Source organism: Rattus norvegicus, chromosome 13, assembly GCF_036323735.1.
Source record: "Rattus norvegicus strain BN/NHsdMcwi chromosome 13, GRCr8, whole genome shotgun sequence".
Classification (NCBI taxonomy): domain Eukaryota; kingdom Metazoa; phylum Chordata; class Mammalia; order Rodentia; family Muridae; genus Rattus; species Rattus norvegicus.
The window spans coordinates 46,970,537-46,995,622 of record NC_086031.1 but is presented as its reverse complement, the minus strand read 5'-3'; the positions used below and the strand labels follow the sequence as shown (position 1 = coordinate 46,995,622).

Here is a 25,086-nt window from a genome sequence, read left to right as displayed (position 1 = left end):
TTTTCATTGGAATTTGTGTTGTTTGCTATAAATATGTGTTAGACTCCCTAAACCAATCATAAACATCAGCAGGAATATTAGTGACTGAAATGAAGATGGCAGTTTGGATATTTTTATATAAAAGAATGGGTCTTAAATACTTGAACTTTTGAGAGAAAATCAGAGTTTGTCCATGTTGTCCTGGGTAGCCCAGAACTCACAAAGATCCCTCTGCCTTTCACAAAGTACAGGCCTGCACTACCATGCCTAGTTAATGAATTATTTCTTGAGAAAGGAATGCTCTGTATCACTATTTGATCTGGAACCCAATATGCAGACTCAGTAAGTAGACCCTGCACTATTGGCAGTCTCTTGTCTTTCCCTACAGAATGTTGAGATTATGGGTCTGCACCACTATGGGGTTCAAGAACATCCACATTTCTTTCTTTCTTCCCTCCCCTCCCCTCCTCTCCCCATACCCTTTTCCTTTCCTTCTTTTGAAGCAGAATCTCGCTATTAGACCAGATTGGCCTGGAACTCACAGAAATCTGTCTGCTTCTGCCTCCTGGCTGCTGGGATTAAAGGTGTGTAGTAGCACACTGGCTTTGATTCTTGGTGTGTGGGCAGGCTTTTGTAAGGCAGCCAGATTGTCACATGGCTTTCTTTCTGAGTGTGAAAAGTAAAGCTTTAAAGTGCTCCCATTTCATTCCCTGTGGCTACTACACACAAGATGAAATTCCCGGCATAGGAATTGTTGCTTTTATACTTCTGGCATTCATTTTCTTTGAAGCTATGAATTTGGACACCTATTTCTGAATATAGAAGGTACTTGGTAACCTTGTGGCTGCTTTTTGGTCATTTGTGCTACTAAAATGTCAGCCATGAGTCTATAGGATCAAGGTCTCGCATTTGTACTCTCTCCTTTTTAAGTGGTAGTATTGTGGGATGGAGCGAGTTTTATATTCAAGCTGTTCATCATTTTTCCTCTCAGATAAATAATCTCCTGTAAAGCAGGTTAGCGTTTCTGATGAGGTCTCTTTTCCTTCACAGATGGTTGAAGGGGGAAAAGATGATGACCTTGAGGACTCCAAGTCCTTAAGTGATGATACTGATGTGGAAGTCACTTCTGAGGTAAAAGCTGTTTTACTGTGGCCAATTTTTAGCTGAATCCTAGTTCCTGTGCATCCTAGACTGTCTTTTTTTCCTTCCTGTTTCTGTCTGCTTTTCCTACTTACTAAGATATGTTGGGAACTTTACATTTCATCTTCTTTAGAAGCCTTTAATTAGAGAAGATAAAAGAATAATTTGTTCTAATATGTTTTTCTATTTTGGAAAAAGATGATCACTATCTCTGTTCCTGCTAACAAAACTCTGGACAGGGCATGGGGGGAATAGTTTACTAGAGAAACACTTGCTATGAAGCACGAGGAATTTCTTTTGAATCCCCAGAACCCATGGAAAGCAGACTTGAGAGTGCATGTCTGAAATCCCAGTGCTCCTGTAGCAATAAGGGTGGTGGAGGCAGAAGAATTCCTGAAGGCCAACTAGCCTGGCACATGCAGTAGCAAATGACAGGGACCTTGTCTTAAACAGGGTAGAGATGACAAACCATACCTAAAGTTCCCCCTTGGCCTCCAAGAGCGTGCTATGGCACACTTGTGTCTTACGACAAAGATGCTTGCTGCCAAGCCTTAACCTAACCACTTGAATTTGATCCTTGGACCCACAGTGTACACACAAACACATGCAAAAACCCATAGTGTGGTGACAACACAAATTCTTTGGTTATCCAGCAGGACTGATGCAGAGTTGTGCAGAGTAGCCCTCCATTACTTTCCTGGCTTGAACAACTTTCTTATCTAAGGACAGATCTATAATTTAATGTACAAAAACAGTTAATCAGCATCTGTTAAAAATTGTACACAGAAAGCAGAAGCAGTGGGATCTCTTTGCCTGTTGTACAGAGTAAGTTCTCGGAACGCCAGAGCTACACAGAGACCCCGTAGAAATAGCAAACAGCAGCAACAAAGCCCCACTGCAGGTGAAGCAGCTTCGTTTCCATGAAGTTGATATAAATGGGTTACTGAAGAAGAGTTGATAATTCAGCTTTTAGGTAACAGATTTTGTTACCAAGTGACAAATCTAAACCCAAGTGTATACTTTGAATTTTTTCTTCTTCCTCTTCCTTTTTGAATCATGTTTCCCCTGTAGATTACTCACAATGGAAACAGATGATAGAGTTCAATAAAAAGGTTATTTCACATTGGGGTAGATCTCTAGGTTGTTCCTGGTGTTGTTTCTCACCCCCTGTCCATCCCTACTACTATTGACTATTATGGTAATTCTTTGCAAAGATAAGTGGGCCATAATCGGTCTGATAAATGTTCTTGACCATGATACAAATAACTAGATAAATGTTCTTATCTTACCCAGACTTCTTTGGTACTTGGGCACAGAAAAGCTATTAAGCAAATAGATGCTATGTCATCAAAAAGATGCCATTAGACTTAATAAGCCCTGTTATGTACTATAAAAAAAGCAATGGCAATTAAACTAGCAAACTCTCAATTATGAGTTCCAAATTACTATGATGGTCTTTTGAGCATTTATATAGTATTTCATACAAGATTGAAGGGTCCTAAACTGGTGTTGAGTTTAACATATGTTGTATGTCTCTTGCCTCTCGTTCTAGACAGTTGAGTAACGACTTGCGGTGCTTGGTCTTTGTCCTGTGCATCTGCTATTTTTCTGTTGTTCTGATAAAACACCATGACCAAGGCAACTTGGAAAGCATTTAATTACTCCTACAGTCCTCGACGGTTAGAGCCTGTGATAGCAGAATGAGGGCACCTTGGATTTCTCACATAGTAAACTGCAAGCAGCAGAGAACTCACTGGGGAGGCAGGGGGGTTTTTGAAACCTCAGGCTGTCTCCCAGTTATACCTCTTCCAGTAAGGCCCGTATGTTAGTCACTGTTCTATTACTCTAAAGAGACACCATGACCAAGACAACTCTTATCAAAGAAAATATTTAATTGGGGCTGGCTTATAGTTTCAGAGGTTTAGTCCATTATCATTATTATGGCAGGGAGCAGGGTGGCACGCAGGCAGACATGGTCCTGGAGAAGTAGTTGAGAGTTCTAGATCTCAGTCCTCAGACAGCAAGAAGGGAGGGCCACTGGATCTGGCTTGGGCTTTTGTAAACCTCAAAGCCCAGCTACAGTGACACACTTCCTCCAACAAGGCTACTCTTAATTCTTTGCCATTGCCTAGTGAGGAAGCATTCAAATCTATGAACCTTTGGGGGCCATTCTCAACTAAACTCAAACTAACACAGGCCATAACTCCTAATTGTTCCCAATAGTTCACCAACTGGGGATTGAGTATTCAAATGCTAGAGACTTGTAGGGGAAATTCATTCAGACTACCACATCCTGAAAGAAATGCAGTCTGTGTGTTATTTATTTATTTATTTTTTCTTTTTTTTTCCGGAGCTGGGGACCAAACCCAGGGCCTTGCGCTTGCTAGGCAAGCGCTCTACCACTGAGCTAAATCCCCAACCCTCAGTCTGTGTGTTATTAAATCATTGATTCTGTCAAAACTAGGCAATTCCAGATAACTACCTTGTAATTAAGCAAGGCATCTAAATTTCACTAAGCTGTAGTGTCCTCTTTTTTAACCTGTTTTGTCTGTTTATTGATTGATTGTATATGATTGTTCTTTGTGCACCTGCATACCAGAAGAGGGCATGGGATCCCATTACAGATGGTTGTGAGCTACCATGTGCTTGCTGGGAATTGAACTCAGGACCTCTGGAAGAGCAGTGGTTAAGAGCATATAGGCTGTTCGTACAAAGATCTTCTTCCTCGTGACTGTGAAATTTGTTTAGGTCTCAGGTTGGACCTCTGGTTTGGGATGTCTTGCCAAACACTTAAGGAAATGCGAATTTGGCCCGACTTGTTTTAAAATTATTATTTTGTTGTTACTGTGGGGGATGGTGAACACATTTGTCTCAGCATCTTCTTTACCGTAGTATTCACTGGCTTCACCTAACCTCTTGTAGGATGAGTGGCAGTGTAGGGAATGCAAGAAGTTTAATTCTCCAAGCAAGAGGTACTGTTTTCGTTGCTGGGCCTTGAGGAAGGATTGGTATTCGGATTGCTCTAAATTAACTCATTCTCTCTCTACATCTAATATCACTGCCATACCTGAAAAGAAGGACAATGAAGGAATCGATGTCCCCGATTGTCGGAGAACCATTTCCGCTCCTGTGGTTAGGCCTAAAGATGGATATTTAAAGGAGGAAAAGCCCAGGTTTGACCCTTGCAACTCAGTGGAATTTTTGGATTTGGCCCATGGTTCTGAAAGCCAAGAGATCATCTCAAGCACAAGAGAACAAACAGATATTTTCTCTGAGCAGAAGACAGAAACAGAAAGTATGGAAGATTTCCAGAATGTCTTGAAGCCCTGTAGCTTATGTGAAAAAAGGCCTCGGGATGGGAACATTATTCATGGGAAGACGAGCCATCTGACTACATGTTTCCACTGTGCCAGGAGACTGAAGAAGTCTGGGGCTTCATGTCCTGCTTGTAAGAAAGAGATTCAGTTGGTTATTAAGGTTTTTATAGCATAGTTGAGTCAGTTGCAGAGAAATACTAGGAGTACCAGGTCATTTATCAAAAGTCAGTATTCTTAGAGGAAGGGGCAGAAGATTACCAATTTTGATGCCAGTCTGGGCCATATAATGAGACCTCGGTCTTAAAAGGATCAGTATTGAGCATCTTTTATAAATGTGACCCATCATATATATTTATTTATATAAGCATATATGGAATTTTAGATCAGTTTTGAGGGTTTCATTGATGAGAAGATACATAAATAACTTTGTTTTCCTTCCGAATTGTAAACCCGAGAGGCAATAATACCAATACAAACATAACAATGCATTCTTTTATTCACTTCCAAAATTATTGCAAGAATAATATAATACATTAGTCGATTTATTCTTTACCCTGCTGTTATGTAATGTTCTTGAGGCATCAAAGTCTAAGGTAGTTATTAAAAAACATACTAGGGCTAACACTGAAGAGAGCAGATCTGATGAGCAGTCGCTCATTGTGCAGCCAAGGATGACATTAAACTCTTCATCCCCTCATCCCCTTATCTCTGCCATCTACACACCTCTGCTTACTGTGCCCATGTGAAATCTTAGTTTTAGAACAAATACCACAGGTGTACATCTCACAGCCTTATTAGTTATCAGTCCTAAAAGAGAAAAGGTGCAGACTTTGTAGCCAGCACTTTGCATTTGTCAGAAGCTGGCTAGGTGTTCTGTATCTTGTGCTCTGGAGTTGTTCCCATTCTAAGGCAGTGGCCTATGATGGGACTTGAGCAAGTGTGGGAGCAGTGTAGCAGCTGTGAAAGGGACGGAAACAAATTGATCACTTCAGTTCTGCTTAGTCATTTTAGACCACATCAATTTAGTAGAATACCGACAAATGACCTGAAGGTCTTTGAACTGAACCCCTTGTATCTGTTCTGTGTCCACTGAACCCATAGAGGCCATCTTGATGTTTCCCCAGGGATATGAATATGTCATTTTAAAGACAAGTTCCTAGAACTATTGAACTTGAGGGTAATCTAGCCATCTTGGCCTTCCTTTGGCTCCTGCTGTTAGGAAGGGTGATATCTAGTCCCGTTATGTCATTATGTCTCTGCTGGATCGGGACCACTGGGGCTCTTGTAATCAGTACTGAGGGGAGCTCTGTTAGCTTATGTTCTTACATTGCCCCCATGTTTCCTGTCCGTCCCGTGCTTTACCAGTAGACCCCAATTCCCAGGAGATAAGTTATCATAGTTACTCTCTATTGCCGTGACAAAGCACCAGTGCAAAATAGAAAAGGAAGTATTAATTGGGTTTGCTTTTGAGACAGTTAAGAATCCATGATGGCAGGAACAACTGAGAGCTCACATCTTGATCTGCAAGTCGGAGGCAGAGAAAGAACCCTGGGAAACCCCAGGGCCTGCCCCCCAGTGTCGTACTTGGTCTACAGTTTCTACCAACTGGGGGCCAAGTATTCAAACTTATGAGCCTATGGTTTATATTTTCATGTAAAGTGCCACATTCCACTCCCTAGTCACCATAGGCTCTTGGCCATATTACAATGCAAAATGCATTTTAGCCCAACCTCAAAATTCCTCAGAGTCTTTTTTTACTCTTGACATAATTTAAAGTCACAGTCTCTTCTGAACTCAAAGGAGTCTCATAATTGTAACCCCCTGAAAAAGCAAAAAAGCAAATTATACATTTCTAACACACAATGGCACAGAATATACATTACTATTCCAAAAAGTTATATTTCAGCAATAGTGAGAAAATTCTGAACCAACGCTCGACTGAAACCCAGCAGGGCAATTTACAAGTCCCGTAACTCCATGTCTATATCAAAGGGTTTATAGTTACCCTTTTGGATTTGTTGACTGCAACATACTTTGCCTGATTCCATTTCTTGTGTGCAGCCCTCCCTGACAGATAGCACACGGTTCTGACGCCTCTGGCATTCATAGGTCCCAGTGCAACTCAGGCTTTACTTTCACAGCTTCATGCAGTGGCCTCTTGGGGCTTCTTGCCCTCTCAGGGCCTTCATGCAGAAACTGCCTCACAACCCATTCTGTGATATTAGTGACTCCTTAACTATGGAGAAAGATTCCACAGCCATGTATCCTCCCATGTATCCTTCATGACTCTAAGCCAGATGACATTGCTGAGTTCTGCATGCCTCACATGGAGCCTGACCTTGAGTCACTCCCAGTGGTGTTCATGTGTTGTTGCCTTTAGAAGCAGAGAATTCCTTAGGCCTTTTCCTTTCATAAGTTGGAATCCTAACTGGGCGGAGCTTTATCCTGTTCATCCCTCTTTATCTGGCTTCTCCTTAATCTCTATCTCTTTGAGCACATTAACTTCCCTGTGGGCTTTTCTTGGAGATTTTTTATTGTAGTCCTGTATAAAAATGCTGCAGAGCCAGAATTAAGCTTTCCTGCAATTTCCTCTATCAAAGAAATTAGTCTCATTACTTTTCACTTCGGGCTTAGGCAGATTCTTGGGACAAGGGTAGAAGGCAGCTACATTCTTTGCCAAAAGAAAACAAGAGTAAGTCTTTAGCCAGTTACTAATGTTTTACCCCTAAGCCTCTTGCTCTAGCCCTCCACAGATCATACTCTCAGCAAGGCTGTCTCCTAGGCTTCTACTGGACCCATTAAGCTCTGCTTACAGCCTTGAACCCTTTATTTTCTTAGTTCAAAGTCCCAGAGTTTTCTACATTCCTCCAAAAAAAAAAAAAAAAACCATATGGTTAGGTCTTTCACAGCTAAGATCCGCTTCCTGGTACCAGCTTCTGTGTCTTGGCTACTCTTCAATTGCTATGACAAAGCACCTGACTAAGGCAGAGAATATAGGAAAGCATTTATAGGGTTTATAGTTTAAGAGGGTTTTAGTTCATGATAGAAGAACAGTTGAGAACTTTTATCTTGATCTGCAAGTAGGATGCAAAAAGAAAACTCCGGGAAGGGCATGTTCTTCTGAAACTTCAAAGCCTTCACCTTGTGACACACCTCCCCAACAAAGCCTTATCTCCTAGTCCTTTCCAAATAGTTCCTCCAACTGGGGACCAAATATTCCAACATGAGCGCTGGGGAGCATTCTCCTTCAAACCACTAGTTTCCCAAGGAGCTCTTTCCTAACCACATCTTGTGCTTCCCCCAGTTGATGATTTCACTAGTTAACTTAGGTAGTTTTGCCTTTCTCAGTGGTCACATCTTCTGCTCATATTGAAGATCCTGCAGCTCCAGTTGGGCTTGATGTGCATTTTCTTTGAGGAACTGATAACAGACATGTTTATCTGCATCTCCATGATAGTGAGAAAAAGTAGCTTCGAGGTAATCATAGCTGTTATCAGTCTCAGTCCCTAGTTGAGAATAGGCTGTGATCTACCTAGCCCTGGACTCTAGTTATTTCCTAGACATGGACCTCCTGGGTGGAATTGGGTCATTAGGATGTTTAATTCCAAGCATAACTTTCAAGATAGGATGCGTTATATAGTACATCAGTTTCATCTAAGGCTTTTCTTAATCTTTAGGGGTAGAATTTAGCTGTTTTGCCATGACTGGCCTGGGCCTTACCCTATATCTCAGGCTGGTCTTCTTTTCAGTGACCTTCCCGCTTTTGCCTCTCCATTGCTGGAATTCTAGGCATGTGATGACTAAATTTCTTATTTTAAGTCATTTAAGTTAGGTTTTGTTATGCTATTTTGGACAAAAAGTGCAGAGCAGAGATGATAGATTATTAGAACAGTCTCCAGGGCCTCACTGTTACTGCGTTCCTCACAGGGGCCTTCATGATTGATGATGTGCTTCAGTTTACTGCTGTGTCAGGTGAGAGGGTCAGAGCAAGGCTCCACACAGGTTACTGCCTCCCTGGCCTACTTAGGACACAGTAGATTCATGATCGAGGGCTGGAACTGGTAGATTAGAGCAGCCAGACTGGCCCTTCCCTGCCACAGGATTGTATAATAGAACATGGCACCACCAGGCATTTGTGACCGTGGATGTGTTCATTATTTATGTATATTTAGATGTGTGTGATACTTGGCATGGTTTGAAAGAATTTATTCTGAAAGCCAGGATCATTTTAATCTTTGTGTGTCAATTCAGTGTAATGTTGGGGCCTTTGAAAAGTTGATTAAGAAATTAGGGAACATTCCCAGTTCCTTCATGTTACCTGTTTAGTTCTCTCTGGAAAGGAAGACACTTGGACCAGCTGTTCGGCTGTTTTGTTTTGTTCTGTTTCCATGATATTCTATGAATCTCCATGGCTTTAGATACTGTGACTTATTTTCCCTTTAGCCCAAATTGTTGATTCAGTCTTAAGAATACTATTTTTTGATGCCCCTTGTGTGTGCACACTGTCTAGATTGATGCTACCTTTGCTAAAAATGTCGTAAGATAAAGAACTAGCTGTTTAGAACCTGCACTTCAAAGATAAACCGGGAAGCTGCCCTCTGTGCCAAAAGTAAAGTGTACAATGTTTACAGATGGGTGACGTTTGCACTGCCATAGGGAATGGTGAGACTATGTTACCAGACCCTTAGATTTATGAGTAGGTGGTTGCAGTTAAGCCTATGAGAGGATCTGTTGAGCCTTTTAAGGCTAAGCTGGTAAGAGTTCCGAGACAGGTGGTTGGTTAGAGTGATTTCCTAGACCTCACTTGGGTCTTTCTGTTGACAGTTCTTCATGGCTTCAAGCAGATACCATATGCTTTCTTTAGAGGAGCTGCCAGCCCTCCCTCCTGTGAGAGATTGTCGCGTAGACATTTTGAAATCTTTCGATGTAATGTGCAATCCCAAGTAATGCCATTATTGGTGAATGTAGCATTGTTAAACTCTTGCTGTAGGTTATTTCTGATCTTCCCTTGATAGCCTTCTTTTTTTTGTTTTTTTGTGTTTGTTTTGTTTTCAGAGACTAAAGTCTCACTATTTGGTTGACCTAGAACTTGCTTTATGACTAGGCTGTCCCCAAACTCACAGAGATCTGCCTTTCTGCCACCATGCCCATCCTCAGTAGTTTTCTGAATGACCGATGTCACAGAAAGTGATCTCACATCTGTGGTGTTGCTTTCCCAGTTTATGTCATTGCATAGGCACAGCACAGTAGAATCCCGTTTCTTAGACTGGAGGAGTCCGAGATAAGCTAAAAAGGCTAGTAGTTCCTTCAGTGGTTTTAGAGCTTGGCAGATGCTTTACTGAAGATCAGCATTGTGTTGTGACTCTTGAGGGCCAATATGAGCATTTAATTTGTTACCCAAAGGTGCTTTGTATTTTTAAACAGCAAGTACTTTGATGTGTGTAGACATTTCCCTTCGTTTTCCCTCCCTCCCTCCCCATTGCGTTTGAACATTGTTTATGCCAGAGGCCATCTGTCACTCTGGGTGTTTAGAAGTGCAGTATACTTAAGTAGGGTCCTTCTTCAGCCTGTCCTGAGCAGTGTTGTGGTTACAGAGTGGGACCATGAGCTCTCTCAGAGAGGAGGGAAGCTGTGAGGGCAAGCTGGCTTCCTTTGTGGGGGTGTTGGGGTTTGTTTGAGCACTAAGGAATTTGAGGTCAGTCTTCCCCCTCTTCCTGCCCATAGTTTTCACTTTCCTTTCAGTAAGAACCACCCCTTAAAAGAAAACAGGAGGAGATGCAGTGCTTTTGGCCTTAGCCAGCAGCTTGGGGCCTACTCTGGAAGTTGTAAGCTACAGTTTTTCTTACCTGTAAAGCCAGCACACACACCTACCTACCCTTCTACCTCAGTTTATTGTGGAGACTATGGAGGAGCAACTCTTAACAACTCTGACTGCCTTGAAGGTGGAGGAAGCTTGTAGTCTTGGTCAACTGTGCTCTGAGGTTTATATTGAGAATTCTTTATGTTCTGGAAGTGTTTACTTCTCCTTGATGCCTGCTTAGTAGAACCTGCATTGTTTGCTGTAAGTCTCTGCTCACCTGCTCGTCCTTTCCTTGGCACCAGGCTCTTGATTAGGAAGAGTCATCTCCAGATGCTTTGAGAAGCACATGTAAGTTTCCGTAGCACACTCTGCTGATGGAGCGCTTGCTCTTCTGTGGGCTTGCTGTGTAGGAACTGGTTCTGCATACACTTGAGTAGCTGGCATAAGATGCCCTGCTGCTGGTGTGCAGGAGGAGGTTTCATGGCATTCCCAGTCTGGTGCTTGCCAGTGCAGGAGCAAACGAGGGTAATAAACTGAGAAGAACGGCAGCTTACTAACGAGGCCAGAGGGAAATGTTTCCGTGTGTCCTTGTGTAACTTTTTACAGCGCCACTAAGTTAATAGCCCTGTACCTGGGTGTTTGCACTATGTAATGCTTCTAATGCCTTTTTATTGTGTTTTTGTGTGATTAAACAATTTTCATTTCACTGTGTGTTGTCATTATTGAAAATGAGTGATTTTGTTTATGTACCGCTAACCCATTTTCTGTTATCTTTGGCATGATTTGGGGAAGTGATTAAAGTCAGTGGCAACTTTTCTTCAAGTTGCCTATTAGAGTAATTGTATTCATTTCTGCTTCCCATGTCTGAAAGAAACTGAGCATCTGCAGAGTAATATTAAAGACGGAGCTCACTGCAGTTTCAGTCAGGATGAGTGCAGAGTGCTTATCATGAAGCATACTGATCATGTACGTCCCTGGTCTCCTGGCGAGTCCAGCAGTGCGACTCGTGACCTTTGGGAGAGTAGAGTTCTGGGAAAATTAATGAAATGTATGGAAGCTCTTTCTAAACTGTGTGTGTTTGTTTGTTTTTAGGCAAGGTTTCACTCTATAGCCTTGGTTGGCCTGAAACTTGTTATGTAACTGGTCTCAAATTCACAGAGATCTGCCTGCCTCTGTCTCTGTCTCTCAAGTGCTGGGATGAAAGGTATGTGCCACCCCATCTGGTGTAAATGTTTTATATTAAATTTCAGGGCCTTCATTCCATGGTTCTCGGGTTCTGCTCTTTGGAGGGATACCTTGCTAGTGCAAATGCTATTCAAGAGGCAGTTCACCTAAACACCACTGAAATCAGTTCCCCAACCTGTGGTGGGGATGGGCTGCCATGTAATTGATACACATGGTTTCGTATGGCATACCTCTGAGCACTGCTCACAGAATGCCAAATAAATACTATCCTCCTCGTGTGTGTGGCTCCACCTGGGTGAGCCCTGGGGTGCTGTGGTGTGGCACTTTAAAGTGGGACCCAAGCCGGTGGATTGACAACAGTTCTGATGCTTTCATCTTGGCAACCTTTTCACATTTTGTGACCTCATCAAGGTGCTTTTGGTTTGGTTTGGTTTTGGAGTAGAGGTTGCTTATGTAGCCCAGGCTAACCCTAACTGTACATAACTTTTTATTACATAACTACATAACTTGTGATCCTCCAGCCTCTGGTCTTGGGATTAAAGGTATGCAGCACCATTCCCAGCTCTTTGCCTAACATATCGTGTACTGGAGCTGACGGTGCCAAAGGTTGAAGATTGATGTTTGTGATGCTGGAGGGGAAGTAAGCGGAGTCTAGTACCGGCTTCAGAACTGGTTAGATTCCAAGTCAGTGTCTCCTCCTATCTCCCCCGACCCCTGCCCCAGATCTGCAAAACACAACCTGTGACTGCATTAAAAGAGGAATATTTAGTGGTACTGTAGTTTGATATTATGGGGTAATTTTAACTGTCATATTCTCAGCCCCACATTCATGATTAGTCACATTTAGGATAGATTTATCCAGTAAATACTGAACATAGTGGGAACCCATCAGTGACTGTGGAAGCTGCCTTCAAGTTAGCCGCCATTTAAGGACGTCACTAGGATGAAAGGTAAACTCAGTGACCAAGGAGGCAGGAGTGAGAATGGAGCAAGGGGGCTGGAGTGCTGAGGGGGCAGAAGGTCGTGAGCCAGGCTAGGGTGACGATCTACATCCCAAAGACACTGGCGGTCCACGAAAGGGCGGTAGGTGGACATGCTTGGACATGCTTGGACATGCTTGTACTTGCGTTGTATTTCTCTACTGACAAGCGCTGTAGAGCAGGAACAGGTCACAGTGAGGCCGGGAGAGATGGGGGCTGGGAATGCTGTCATTCCCAAGCTCATGGCCTCAACACCCACTTGGTGTCTGTTATCCATGAGACGATAAAAGTGTAGAGTCATTAGATATGTGTCCAAGGCCCCAAGAATTGTAGTCAGCGACTTAACTTGGTACGTTTGAGACAAATAGCAAAAAAATGATTGAGTTTGGGGATAGAAAAGATATGGTGAAGAACACAGCCAATATAGGAATGGGTATGGAGTGAGTAAAAGGTATCCAGCTGCTGGGACGACTGGTTCCCACCCATCAGAATCAGGAGTGAAAGCCAGGTGAGGTGGTGCATGCCTTTAGTTTTAGCTATTGGTAGGCAGAAGCAGGCAGAATTCTGAGTGCCAGGCCAGTGAGGGTTGCGTAGTAAAACTCTGCCTCAAAAATAATTTAAAAAGGTGGATAAAATCCTGTATCCACTCCTGGTGTGCACCTTTAACCTCTGCCCTGGGGAAGCAGAGGCAGGACTGAAAGTCGAAGCCAGTGTGGGCTACATGTGAAGACCAACAGTAACTAGAGACGAGATTGTTGTGGTATTGAGAGGGGAAAACATGGGCGCTAAAGAGATGGCTCAGTGGTTAACAGTGCATACTTCCCTTCAGAAGCCCTGTGTTTGGGTCTCAGCCACACATAATAAGGTGACTCACCTCCACTCTTCCTCTAGCTCTGGGGATCCAATGCTTCTGGCCTCAATAACACTTGCACATGATTGAAAGTTCTTCTTAGCTGGGTGGTGGTGGTGGTGCATGCCTTTAATCCCAGCACCCAGGAAGCAGAGGCAAGCTGATCTTTGTGAGTTCAAGACCAGCCTGGTGTATAGACAGAGTTCCAGGACACCGGGGCTTCAAAGAGAAACCCTGTCTCAAACAAGAACAGCAAATATCCACAGAGAACATGTCAGCAAAGCAACTACTTGTTTTAGGTGTAGGGCACAATTTGTAAAAAGATGTCTTTTAGGCTAACATGACTTTGTCATGACTCGATCATCTTCAATTTGCAAAGACAGGAAGTGATATTTGACCTATGACCTTGTCTGGCCTCAGCTACCTGGGGCTTTATCCTTCAACCTTTGGGAAAAAAAAATCATTAGTGGGCATTAAGCAGAGCATTTGAGCTGTAGAGACTTCAAACTTCTACTGCCCTAATTGGGAGTCTTTAAGTTCTTGCAAAACCTGCACACATCTGTGGTGTTGCTTCAGTGAGACTCTGGGAGTGAGGAGACCCTCTTGTTTCCTCTAAAACTGGCCGAGCTGGCCCCTAACAAGGAGGATGGGAAACAGCAAGCACCTAAGAGTAGTCATTACTATGTTGGGCTGGAGAGCTGCCTCAACTGTTAGGAGCACATGATGCTCTTCCCCAGGGTCTGAGTTCAGTTCCCAGGACGCAGGGCTGGCAGCCTGGTAGCCCATAACTACCTGTAATTCTTGCTCCAGGGCATCCGATATCTCTGGCTTCCTCAGGCACCTCACTCAGATGCACACATGCACCACCCCTGCATGATTAGCCGTTTTTTTGAGACAGGGTCCTTGCTGTCCTGGAATTCTGTAGACCAGGCTGACTCAGAGATCCACCTGCCTCTGCCTTCCAAGAGCTGGGATTAAAGGCATACACTACCCTTGGCCATACAATCAGCTCTTAACGTTTTAAGAGCATTGCCTGCTTCCTTGAGAGTGGCTAGAAAGTAAATTATTTCCAATCAAGGTTATTGTTTTTATCCCATAATGAAAAGCTGCTTACGGTAGGGAGAAGAAGGCAGATGCTCATCTGAAGAGAGGACACTGCTCTGCCCACAACTACAACTCCCACTAGGAAGTGCAGCGAGGCTGCCTCCTCTGCTCCTGTGGCTGCTGCTGCTGCTCCCTCCCCTCCACACACCCCCCACCCTGTCGTTCCTGCTGTGTGTGTGTGTGTGTGAGAGAGAGAGAGAGAGGGAGAGGGAGAGGGAGAGGGAGAGGGAGAGGGAGAGGGAGAGGGAGGGGGAGGGGGAGGGGGAGGGAGAGGGAGAGGGAGAGGGAGAGGGAGAGGGAGAGGGAGAGGGAGAGGGAGAGGGAGAGGGAGAGAGACACTATGTAGCCCTGCCTGTCCAGGATCTCTGTTTACTACCCAGCCTCCTGAGTGCTGGGATTAAAGATGCACACCACTGTATCTTGTTTGCCCTCTCACTTGGGCTGCTGCTTCACTATTTCTCTTTGTCTTTTCTTTGCTACTGGCTGTTTTGTAACATGTGTGCATGTGGTATGTATGTGTATGTCTGCACCACTTTTGCATGGATTGCTCGTAGGGGCCAGAAGAGGGAGTCGGATCTCCTCGAACTGGACAGTTGTGAGCTGTCATGTCAATGCTGAAAATTGAACTCGGGTCCTCAAAAAGCAGCCAGTCGCTTAACCACAGAGCATCTCTCTAGCCCTATTGCTTTGTGCTCCCCCAGCCCACCCCCACTCCAACCCCCGAGACAGAGACAGAGTCTTTCTACATAGTTCTGACCATCCTGGAACTCAGTGATTTATCTGTCCTTGCCTCCCGAGTGTCCATTCATTACCATGCCTGGCAGAACTTTATGCTTTTGTTTGAGGTATGTACTTAATAAACGTCTTCAGAATCCAAAGCATGGGTGTTGTTATTCTCTGGATTGTACAAAACAGTTTGAAACACTATCACTTCATGAACACTGTGACACAACGTCTGACTTGCCAGTCGTTTATTGGGTACCTGAGACAAACTGTTTAATGTCTAGCCCCTCAGCTCCTGGTGTATACAATAGCCAAGCTGGATAGAGTTATTACTGATGAGGTGCTTCGCGCTGGCCTTCACCAGTGGGCATAGCCTTGGTCTCCCACTAGAGGGCACCAGTAACCTAGAAATTTGAGGAAGTTCCTTCTCTGCATACAGTTGTAGATAGACAACTCTAGGTTCAAGTCTTTAAATATCCATAGTCAGGATGTTTGAGGGATCTTTGGTAAGTTTCTTCTAAAGTCCACTACCATAGCCTTAAGTAAAAGAACACGTGTGATACTTGAACAGCACACACCAGCTATGAAAAATATTGTATCGGCGTTTACTGGTCCCTCTCTATCTCAAGCCTGGCTGTAACCCAGCTACAAATGTCTTCTCTCAGTGATAACCTATCACAGTTCCTTTGTTTCCAGCTTATCCAAATGCTCTTTCCATCCTCTGAGATACATTGCCCCTTTGTCTCCCATCCCCCACAGGGGCAGCTTTCATCCCAGCAGGCAAAAGGGGCAGCGATCTGTTTCTAAGCTCTATAGAGCTTTAGATGTCTCCTGAACTGCTCTATGAAAGTCTAGTAACCCACAAGTGTTCACCACGGAAAGCCTTGTCCCCCGGAGAAAATTTTCCCATGTGTTGGGAGACACATAAAAGTTAAGGCCACCAACCACCATAAGTCTCCCCACAAATATCACTGACTTCAGGAGAACAATGTGTAACAGACTTCAGTGTGTATCATATATCTATTTGCTTCTTAAAACTTAGGGGGCTGGAGAGACAACTCAGCAATTAAGAGCTCTGGCTGCTCTTTCAGAGGACCCAAGTTCAGTTCCTGGCCCTGCATGGCAACTCTATACATAACTCCTGTTCCAGGGGACCCGACACCCTCACAAAGACACACGCAGTCAAATCACCAACGTACATAAAAACTTTAAATCTGTCTTAGGTTAACTGGTGGGAAGGAAATACAGCTACAGGTTAGCTCACCACTGTCCCAGAGAAGTGCCCTTCAGGAGGCCAGGAGGAACCGCCAAGTGCATTCTGGGACCATGGAACGGCAGAATACTTAGATAAGTGAGGTGGCTCTCCAGAAATCAGTACCAACCTCTTATTGTTCAGAGGACAGAAGTGGCACCACCAGCACAAAAACTTCAGTAATATCAGGTTTATCTCATTTATAAAGATTTATTTTTATGTGTATGAGTTTTGCCTGCCTATGTGTCTGTGTTCCATATGCATGCAGTGACAGCAGAGGCCAAAAGAGGGCAGTGGAGCCCTTATAACGAGTTACAGAGTGTTGTTAGCTTCTTTGTGCGTGCCTGCCTGCGTACACGCATAAGAACAAGTACTCTTAGTTGCTGGCCTTGTCTAGGCACACTAATTCTCCCTTTTACTGTCCTCATGAGTCATTGTTACTGAGGCTTGTGTGTTAGTGCATGCCAAGTGTGCTTTGCACTTGGGAGTGTAGCACAGTGGTAGAACACTCATTTAGCACTGTGCATGGCCATAGGTTCTATCCCCAACATGATCATAACAATTCTAAAAGAAATACAGTGTTAGAGAAATGAGGTGTTATTCTCATTTTACATAAGAATAGGGGCAGTTAAATAAGAGGGACGTGGTAGCTTGGGGATATACGTGCTGGATAGAGTGTTTGCCTAGCTTTAATGAAGCATGGTTCTACTCCCCACAATCAAATATGCCAGGTTCAGTACGTCAGACCATGATCTCAGCCCTCAGAAGAATCAGCCCAAGTTATCCTTGGCTATTCTGGAGTTTGAGCCAGTATGGGATGAATGAGATCTTGTTCAAAAAGAGAAAAAAGTTAACCACCATTCCATTTAAATCAGTGTTTTGCCATGAGTGCTAGTAGGATTTTGAATGGAATAAATTGCTAAATTGTGTGTGTGTATAAACAAGGAAGGGAGCAGAGAGAGAGAGAGAGAGGGAGAAGGAGAGGAAGAGTGAGACTATCCTATTGGAGCCCTTTGGGCTTTCACTCACAGCAACCTTTTTCCAGATCCCCTCAGGGTGGGTTAGTAGTGGCCTTTCTTTTCTGAGGGTCACTGATTTAGGTGTTTGGACATGAAGGAGACTAGCATGTGGACTCGCTTTCCTGGCTTGGGTATTTTTATATTAATACGACCACAGATGGACACAGGAGCAAGATGGGGAAGAAGAACCCGGGGTGGAGCATGATCCCAGAAGGGATTGGACTTCAGCACTGTCCTGGCCATGTCCCTGGTAAAACCTGGAGCATGGTACAGTAGGGACTGGGTAGGCTGGATAGCTGTGCCTGTATCATGAATGTCCATTACCTAACTCCAGCCCGATGTGTTACAGGTGCTGACGCAGGGCCCTTGCTGCCTGCCTGTCCATGTTACAAGAGAATATGCAAAGACAGAGTTTCCTAGGAAACCTCTGTTTTTATAAATACTGAATAGTGATGATGATGATGATGATGATGATGATGATGATGATGATGATCTTAAGAACGATACAAAAATGGCTGTCAGTGAGTCTGTGGACTATCCTGTGACCTGTGGGTCAAGTGAGGGCCAGGCTCATCTGAATATGCCCACTGTTCTGGTGGCAGGGGAAGCAAGGTTTTTGGTGTCTTGCATACCTCACAACCCTGCAAGGCAGATTTCAATGCATAGCAGAAGGAACTGGAGGACACCGTCTAAACTGGCCACTGGGCAGAGCAGTGCTGACCCCCAACCATAAGATTATTTTCCTTGCTACTTCATAACTGCAGTTTTCTACTGTTATGAATCATAATGTAAATATCTGATATATGGCCCCTGTGGGGGTCGGGACCCACAGGTTGAGAACCAGTGCTCTAGTGGTTGTAGCGCAAACAGCTCAACATAGCCATAGCCAAATCCGGTCATTCTGCCCGGTGTGTAGGAACCAAAAAAGAAGTTACCCGAGTCCATGTTCCCCAGGGGCCTTTGCCTTGATTCACAACATCAGCAGTTTGGGAGATCAAACAGTTTTTATTCTTTCTTGGCCAGAGTCCCTGCACCACCTGTTACTAGAGCTAAATGGATGATTTCCCAATCCTGCTGTTCCAGGAACCCTCTGGGAGCTCTGTCCTCCCTCCCGTCAACAGGGAAAAAGATCAGCTACACCTACACTGGTGCCCAAGCACTCCGCACCGGTCTCAACCCACCTTCCCAGTTAGGCGCAGTGGGATTCCCCATGGCTTTAGCTGAAACCCGGAAGTCCAATGAGTGTGTTCTCCCAGGTCCGAGAGGGCCGCCACGGGGCTTGCGCTCTGGTCCAGCAGCACTGTGCCTTTAAAACAGTGCCTTTCCCCTGACGGCTTCTGGTGCTTCAGCAGTGGGAGATCTAAAGTGGGGGCAAGAGCAGGGCATCCTTAACCAAACTCCCAACGAACCGCAATGTGGGCTGCAAATCTCCATCGCTAATGCACTGAGAAATTCCTGCTCTTGTTTCTTAGGTCCCGGTCAGTGTTTCTGTAGACCCGAGGCCCTCTCCCTACATCTGCTTGTCCCAGGTAGGAGCAAGCAGGAGGGAGATGGTCCCAGTGGCCTGGCGGTCTGGCAGGCTAGGTTTGGTGGTATCTCAGACATTGCTGTTAGGCGGGGCGGGAGAGATGGCTCAATGGGGAAGAACAGTGGCTGTTCTCCCAGAAGGCGAGGTTCAATTCCCAGTGCCCACATAGTGCTTCCCAACTGTCTGTAACTCTAGCACCAGCACCAGGGTATCTGATGTCTTCTTCTGGCCTCTGAGGCACTCCGCATAGGTGGGAACAGACACACAGGCAGGCAAAACACCTGTACACGTTTTTAAAAAAGGAAAAGAGAAAGAAATAAGTTTCTGTGACCATATAAGAAGTCATAGTGGCACAGGCCTTTAATCCTAGCATTTGAGAGGTAGAGGCAGGGTGAGCTCTTCAAGTTTGAGGCCAGCCTGTTCTATATAGAGAACCCTAGGGCAGCCAGGACTACGTAGGGAGACCCTGTCTCAAAACAAATCAAAACCCCAAAACAAACGAAAAACCCGAGAGGACCCTATGTATGGGTAAAGGCAAAACCACTTAAGACTGGGTAATTGATAAACATCGGAAATGTATTAACATTCTGGAGATGGAAGCCTGTGTTCAAGATGCTGGTAGGTTCTGTGTCTGGTGATCTGGTGATCCTATTCATGGGGGTAGAGCCCCATGGCATCACTGCCTCTCAAAGGTCTTCAGACCATAGGGTTAAAGGTTACACTGAACATAAATTTGGGGTACATGAGCATCAAGACCATACACAAGCCATAGAACACAGGATATGGGATGGTCCTGGAGTCCAGCACCAGGAAAGGCGCTCTGATAACCTCCCTTCATCTCCATTTTGGCATCCCCAGTAGTTCAGTAGGCCATGGCCATGCGTCCTCCCCCAACCCCCCTTCTCTCTGTCTGCCTTTCTCTTTGAAACAAGAGTTTCTCTCTGCAGCCCTGGCCAATGTAGAACTCACTTTGTAGACTGGCTGACCTCAAGCTTGGCCTGCCTCTGCCTCCCAAGTGCTGGGATCAAAGGTGTGGGTCACCTATCCCACATGTGCCTTTCTTAACTGTGGCCATCACCACGTCACACACAGTGGCAGCAGTGGCAGTGGAGGCGTCTGTGGTGTCTGTGGGAGCTGCTGCGGTGGCCGCAGCGGCAGGGTGTGTGTGTGTGTGTGTATGTTTGGGGTGGGGGTGGCTGGGGGAATCTGTTAGGCTGTCTCTTGATCATCCACTACAAGAGATGGTCCATGAAATTGTCTCCTGTGTTGTCAGGTCAGTTGTTGATAGTTCTTATTGAAAAACTCAGGGAAACCCAGGATTTCACACCGGAAGACACACCATGTCCCCACTTTGAACACCCAGAAAGAGTAAAAACGTTGGCTTAAATTCTTTAGAGTTATTAGTTTTCTTTCTTTCTTTCTTTCTTTCTTTCTTTCTTTCTTTTTTTTTTTTTTTGTGAATGTTTGCCTGTTGTGAATGAATGTGCATCACACGCATGCCTGGTGCCCGCAGAGCTCACAGAGAGCATTAGACCCCCCTGAAACTCGAGTTTCAGATGACCGTGAGCCTCTGTGGGGGTTGGGAACTTGATCTGGGGCCTCTGCAAGAGCAGCACGTGCTCTGAGCCACCGAGCCATCTCTCCAGCCCTGGCTTGTTTGTTCGTTTGTTTTTAGTGTCGAGCTTTGTATGGTTGTATGACAAGCACTTTAATGACTCAGTTATTTCCTCAGCCTGCATGAAGCATATAATTTCCTGTAAGGTAAAATTCTCTGAAGGTCATTTAGCTTATAGGAAACTTTTACATTCTTACTTTTTAAAGACTTTTACTTTTATTTTATGTGTATGTGCAAAAGCCTGCATATATATTTATGTGTACCACATAACACACACACATACACACACACACACACACACACACACACACACACACACACACATATTTATGTTCCACACAAGCACTGGTGCCTGCAGAGGCCAGAAGAGGACATCGGATCTCTGGATCTGGAGTTACAGCTTTTGCACACAGCCTGATGTGGGTGCTGGCACTCAAACTCAACCCTGTGAGAGCAGCACGTGCTCGTAACTGCTGGGCCATCCCTCCAGCCCCATACAACCTTGTTTTTCTCCTTTTCATCCCACATGTGGCTTCCCCAGGCCTGAGAAGGGCCTGGATCCGGGAGCCACCTGGCTAGGCCTGGTGACTCTCCTTCCTCGTGTTCTGTGCTTATAAAAACTTCAGTGTTAAGTCAAGTTATGAAAGACCTTGGAACGGCCACTTTTAGTTTTCCTTTGGGTTCTTTCTTATGACTGTAAGAGAGAGAAGGGTGTCAGCCAATTGTGTTATGGATATGCGCGCTCTGTCGAGTGGAGACACAGGTGGTTGTTATTCTGTAGGTGTGGACTGTTGTCCATCCACTAAGCACATTGCTCTCAGCATTCCTGTAGTTTCTGCTCTCCGATGAGTTCCCTCGTTAATTGATGAGTTGAACGGAATCATTGGCATGAGCCAATTTTAGATCTTTATGAGGGATTTGGGTTTACTTTTAAAGAGAATTCCCTTTAACACTATTGGTTTTCGAAGGTCGTTGTTTTAAGGGTGAGGAGAGCGGTGTATAGGAGAACGACTAGGCAGGATTTCTGACTGCCCCTAGGGGTGCGAGCCATGTTTCCTCTTGTTGCCTGTGCCCGGGGTTGGAGGGATGTCCTTTGCTTTTACAAGCAAAATCAACAATAAGAAAAATTTCAAGATAGGGATTTTCTATGTAGATCCTCCCTGCTTCTGTCTCCCAAGTGCTTAGGATTAAAGGCATTTACTGTCACGTCCTAGAGCAGGAAATCTTTCAATCAAACAATCTGCATTATGGTGTCAGTACCTTTCCCAGGGTTTCACAGCGTGAGAGTGCATTGGTGAGTGTAACAGAGTTTCGGGGTGCAGTGTACAGGTGTTTTAGGTGTGGGGGGGTCTGTGCCTTAGTGCCTTAGTGGGATCTAGGTACAGAAGGATGTTTCCTAACCCCCACCCACACCTCCGCCAGTGGGTGGAGAAAGTCTGACTTTGCATCAACGTTTGAATCCTTTCCTCGGCTGGATGGGAGGAGGATGAGTGCAGACAGAGGAGAACTTAAAAGACATACAGGTAGAAAAGTGCTCTCTGGGTTTATTTGCAATCCTGGGGTCTGAATCCCAGGCTCATGGCTCATCTGTGAACGACACCATGTCATAGCTCTTTTAGTCAAGAGTCTTGGATCCTCCTGTTTCCTCTATGCCCAGTCGTCTTTTGCAGTCCCAGCACTTAGGAGGCTGAGGTATGAAGAACTCAAGTTTGAGACCAGTGTGCACTACATATCGAGAACCTCATCTCAGAAAAGAACAGGGGCCAGGCTGGTGAGCTAGCACAGAGGGTGACAATGCTTGCTGTCAAGTCTGACGACTGGAATTTGAGTCTCAGAACCTACGTGGTGGAAGGAGAGAACCAAGTCTTTTTTATTATTACTTATTTATTTATTTTATTTATATGAGTACACTGTAGCTGTCTTCAGACACGCCAGAAGAGGGCATCAGATCCCATTATAGATGGTTGTGAGCCACCATGTGGTTGTTGGGGATTTGAACTCAGGACCTCTGGGAGAGCAGTCAGTGTTCTTAACCGCTGAGCCATCTCTCCAGCCTGAGAACCAAGTCTTGAAGTTGCCTTCTGATCTTCAGATGCTCCTGCCTCTGCCTCCCAAGTGCTGGGACTAAAGGCGTGTGCTATCATTCCTGGCTCTTGCTCCCTGGTAAAATGGCAACAATCTGGAAGGCCTGCCACTTTGCCTGGGTTAAGGTCAAGTCCAGAATGACTCAAGGAGGTAAGAGGGGAGCCTCATGAAGATCAGGTTTCTGATCTCAGTGGAGAGATGGTCCGAGATGCTGGGGAAGGATCTTCTAAGTCAGTGAGTGAAGGAGCTGCCAAGTGTATGTCCTCTCTTCTTGGAAACTAGGGAGAGCAGAACAGGTCTCAGGACCTGAGAACTGTGAGGAAAAGCCATATGCAAGAAGTGGCATCCTGAAGGTTAACCTGCCAAGGACGCAGCTTCGAGCAAGGTCTGGGCCAACAGTAGCAGGGCAGATGGATGCTGGGACAGAGGGCAGGCTCAAGGTTGGGGAAGGCCAGGGCAACGTCTCTGTTAGTAGAAAAGCCAGGAGGCCTGGGCTTGGACGCCCAGTGAGCAATGTCTTCATGACAGATGGGCGTTCCTTGGCAGGCAACCTTCCCTTCTGCTTTCCCCACTGGACAGACTCGGTGGCTCCAAGCCCTGCCAGCCGCTGATTGCTTTGTGATGAATGCACAGCCTGTCCCTGCTCCATGCCCCAAGTTCCCAGGGCAGAACTTCTGCACTTAAGTAATTCCCTTAGAAATCATTGTCCCTGGAATCTCCCAGCATGCAGGACACAGGCAGTGACGGGTGAGACGGACCCGTGATTTCCCTGTAGAGCTCGAGTCAAGGACAAGCAGCGAGTCTCAGTGCAATGGGGGGCTTCAGCAGCTGCTGTGAGTAAAGCAAGGCCTGGCTGAGGCGGACCCCGCCAAACCAGAGCTGCCCTCTTCCAGCACGCTCTCGGCTTGGCTGGACGATAATGTGTCTTACACGACGGCTGTTCACTGGCTCTGTCTTCGGAGTCCCAGCCTAACTCCTCACACAAGGAGTGGCCTGCCCTCGGCTTACCTGAATCCAGGACAACTGTTGGGAGAAGCCTTTTCTCAAGTCCCTACACCAGACGGTGTCCTCCACCAAGAATAGAAGACCAGCACTCAGAAGTGAACATTCTCATTCTCCCCTTCCCTTCCCTCTCCTCCCATCCCACCACCTTCTCTTCCCTCTCCCCCCTCCCCTCTCCTCCTCCTCCTCTCTCCCCTCTCCTCCTCCTCCCCTCTCCTCCCCCTCTCCTCTCCTTTCCTTCTCTTCCCCTCCCCCTCCCCTCTCCTCCCCTCCCCCTCTCCTCTCTTTCCCTCTCCCCTCTCCTCTCCTCTCCTCTCCTTTCCTTCTCTTCCCCTCCCTCTCCTCCCCCTCCCCTCTCCTCCCCCTCCCCTTTCCCTTCCCTCTCCTCCCCTCTCCTCTCCTCTCCTTTCCCCCTCCCCCTCCCCCCCTCTCCCCTCTCCTCCTCCTTCCCTCTCCTCCCCCTCTCCTCTCCTTTCCTTCTCTTCCCCTCCCCCTCTCCTCCCCTCCCCCTCTCCTCTCTTTCCCTCTCCCCTCTCCCCCCCTCTCCTCTCCTTTCCTTCTCTTCCCCTCCCTCTCCTCCCCCTCCCCTTTCCCTTCCCTCTCCTCCCCTCTCCTCTCCTCTCCTTTCCTTCTCTTCCCCTTCCCCCTCTCCTTTCGCCCTTCCCCTCCCCCTCCCCTCTCCTCCCCCTCCCCTCTCTTGCCCCTCCCCTTTCCCTTCCCTCTCCTCCCCTCTCCTCTCCTTTCCTTCTCTTCCCCTCCCCCCTCTCCTTTCCCCCTTCCCCTCCCTCTCCCCTCCCCATCTCTCCTTTCTTCTCTTCCTCACCCTCTTTCTTTTTGAGACTGGGATGTTTCCTATGTAGCCCAGGATGGCCTCACACTCATAGATATCCTTCTGCCTCTGCCCCCAGTGCCAAGATTAAAGGCGTGTGCCACCATACCTTGCACTTCTTCCTATCTGTCAGCTGGGCCTGGGTCCCCAAACAAAGGTTGTGTATGGACCAGACCTGCTGCTGGGTTAGCTACATAGATAGACTTCATAACTTCTCAAAGCAAGGGAAGCAGAATTGCGTGCTATTAAGGCAGGCCTTCAACAGAGATTCACTAGAAACGCAGACGAGAATGGGAGCTCCACAGGAAGAACGCCACGTGGATGCCCTTCATCTCGCTCACTCTCTTGTGCTGTCAAACTTGCCTCGCGACCTACCTCAGGCACCCTTGTCTCCCTGCCTTCTACGAGGCAGCTGAAAATGCATTTGCTTTGTTTAAGGAGGCTGTGCAAGGTAAAAAAACAAACCAAACAACAACAGCAACAGCAACAGCAACAGCAACAACACCGCACGGGGTGCTCTACCTGTACATGAAGGCCAGGGATTCCGAGGTAGGCAAGCACAGCACCTGGGATGCCCCACACCTCTCTTCTAATAATGCACTTGGCAACCTAGGACCCCTAAGTACATCCAGCTTCCTGTGCGCAGGAGGTGTGGGCTTACTGGAGGTGTGCCACGGG

The 25,086-nt window shown here is 46.0% G+C and overlaps 1 protein-coding gene across 13 annotated transcripts in view; it reads left to right on the top strand.

Moving 5' to 3' along the window:
- Positions 1-25,086, top strand: part of Mdm4 (MDM4 regulator of p53) — a 146,006-nt gene that overhangs the window by 72,619 nt on the left and 48,301 nt on the right. For 6 of the 13 annotated variants that reach the window (XM_039090702.2, XM_039090700.2, XM_006249779.5 and 3 more), the window contains 2 exons: positions 1,030-1,110; positions 4,042-10,942. The exons of 1 other annotated variant lie outside the window; for it this stretch is intronic. In XM_039090702.2, the coding sequence (XP_038946630.1) occupies positions 1,030-1,110; positions 4,042-4,611 (651 nt within the window). In that variant the 3' untranslated portion in view covers positions 4,612-10,942. 13 annotated transcript variants of the gene reach the window in all.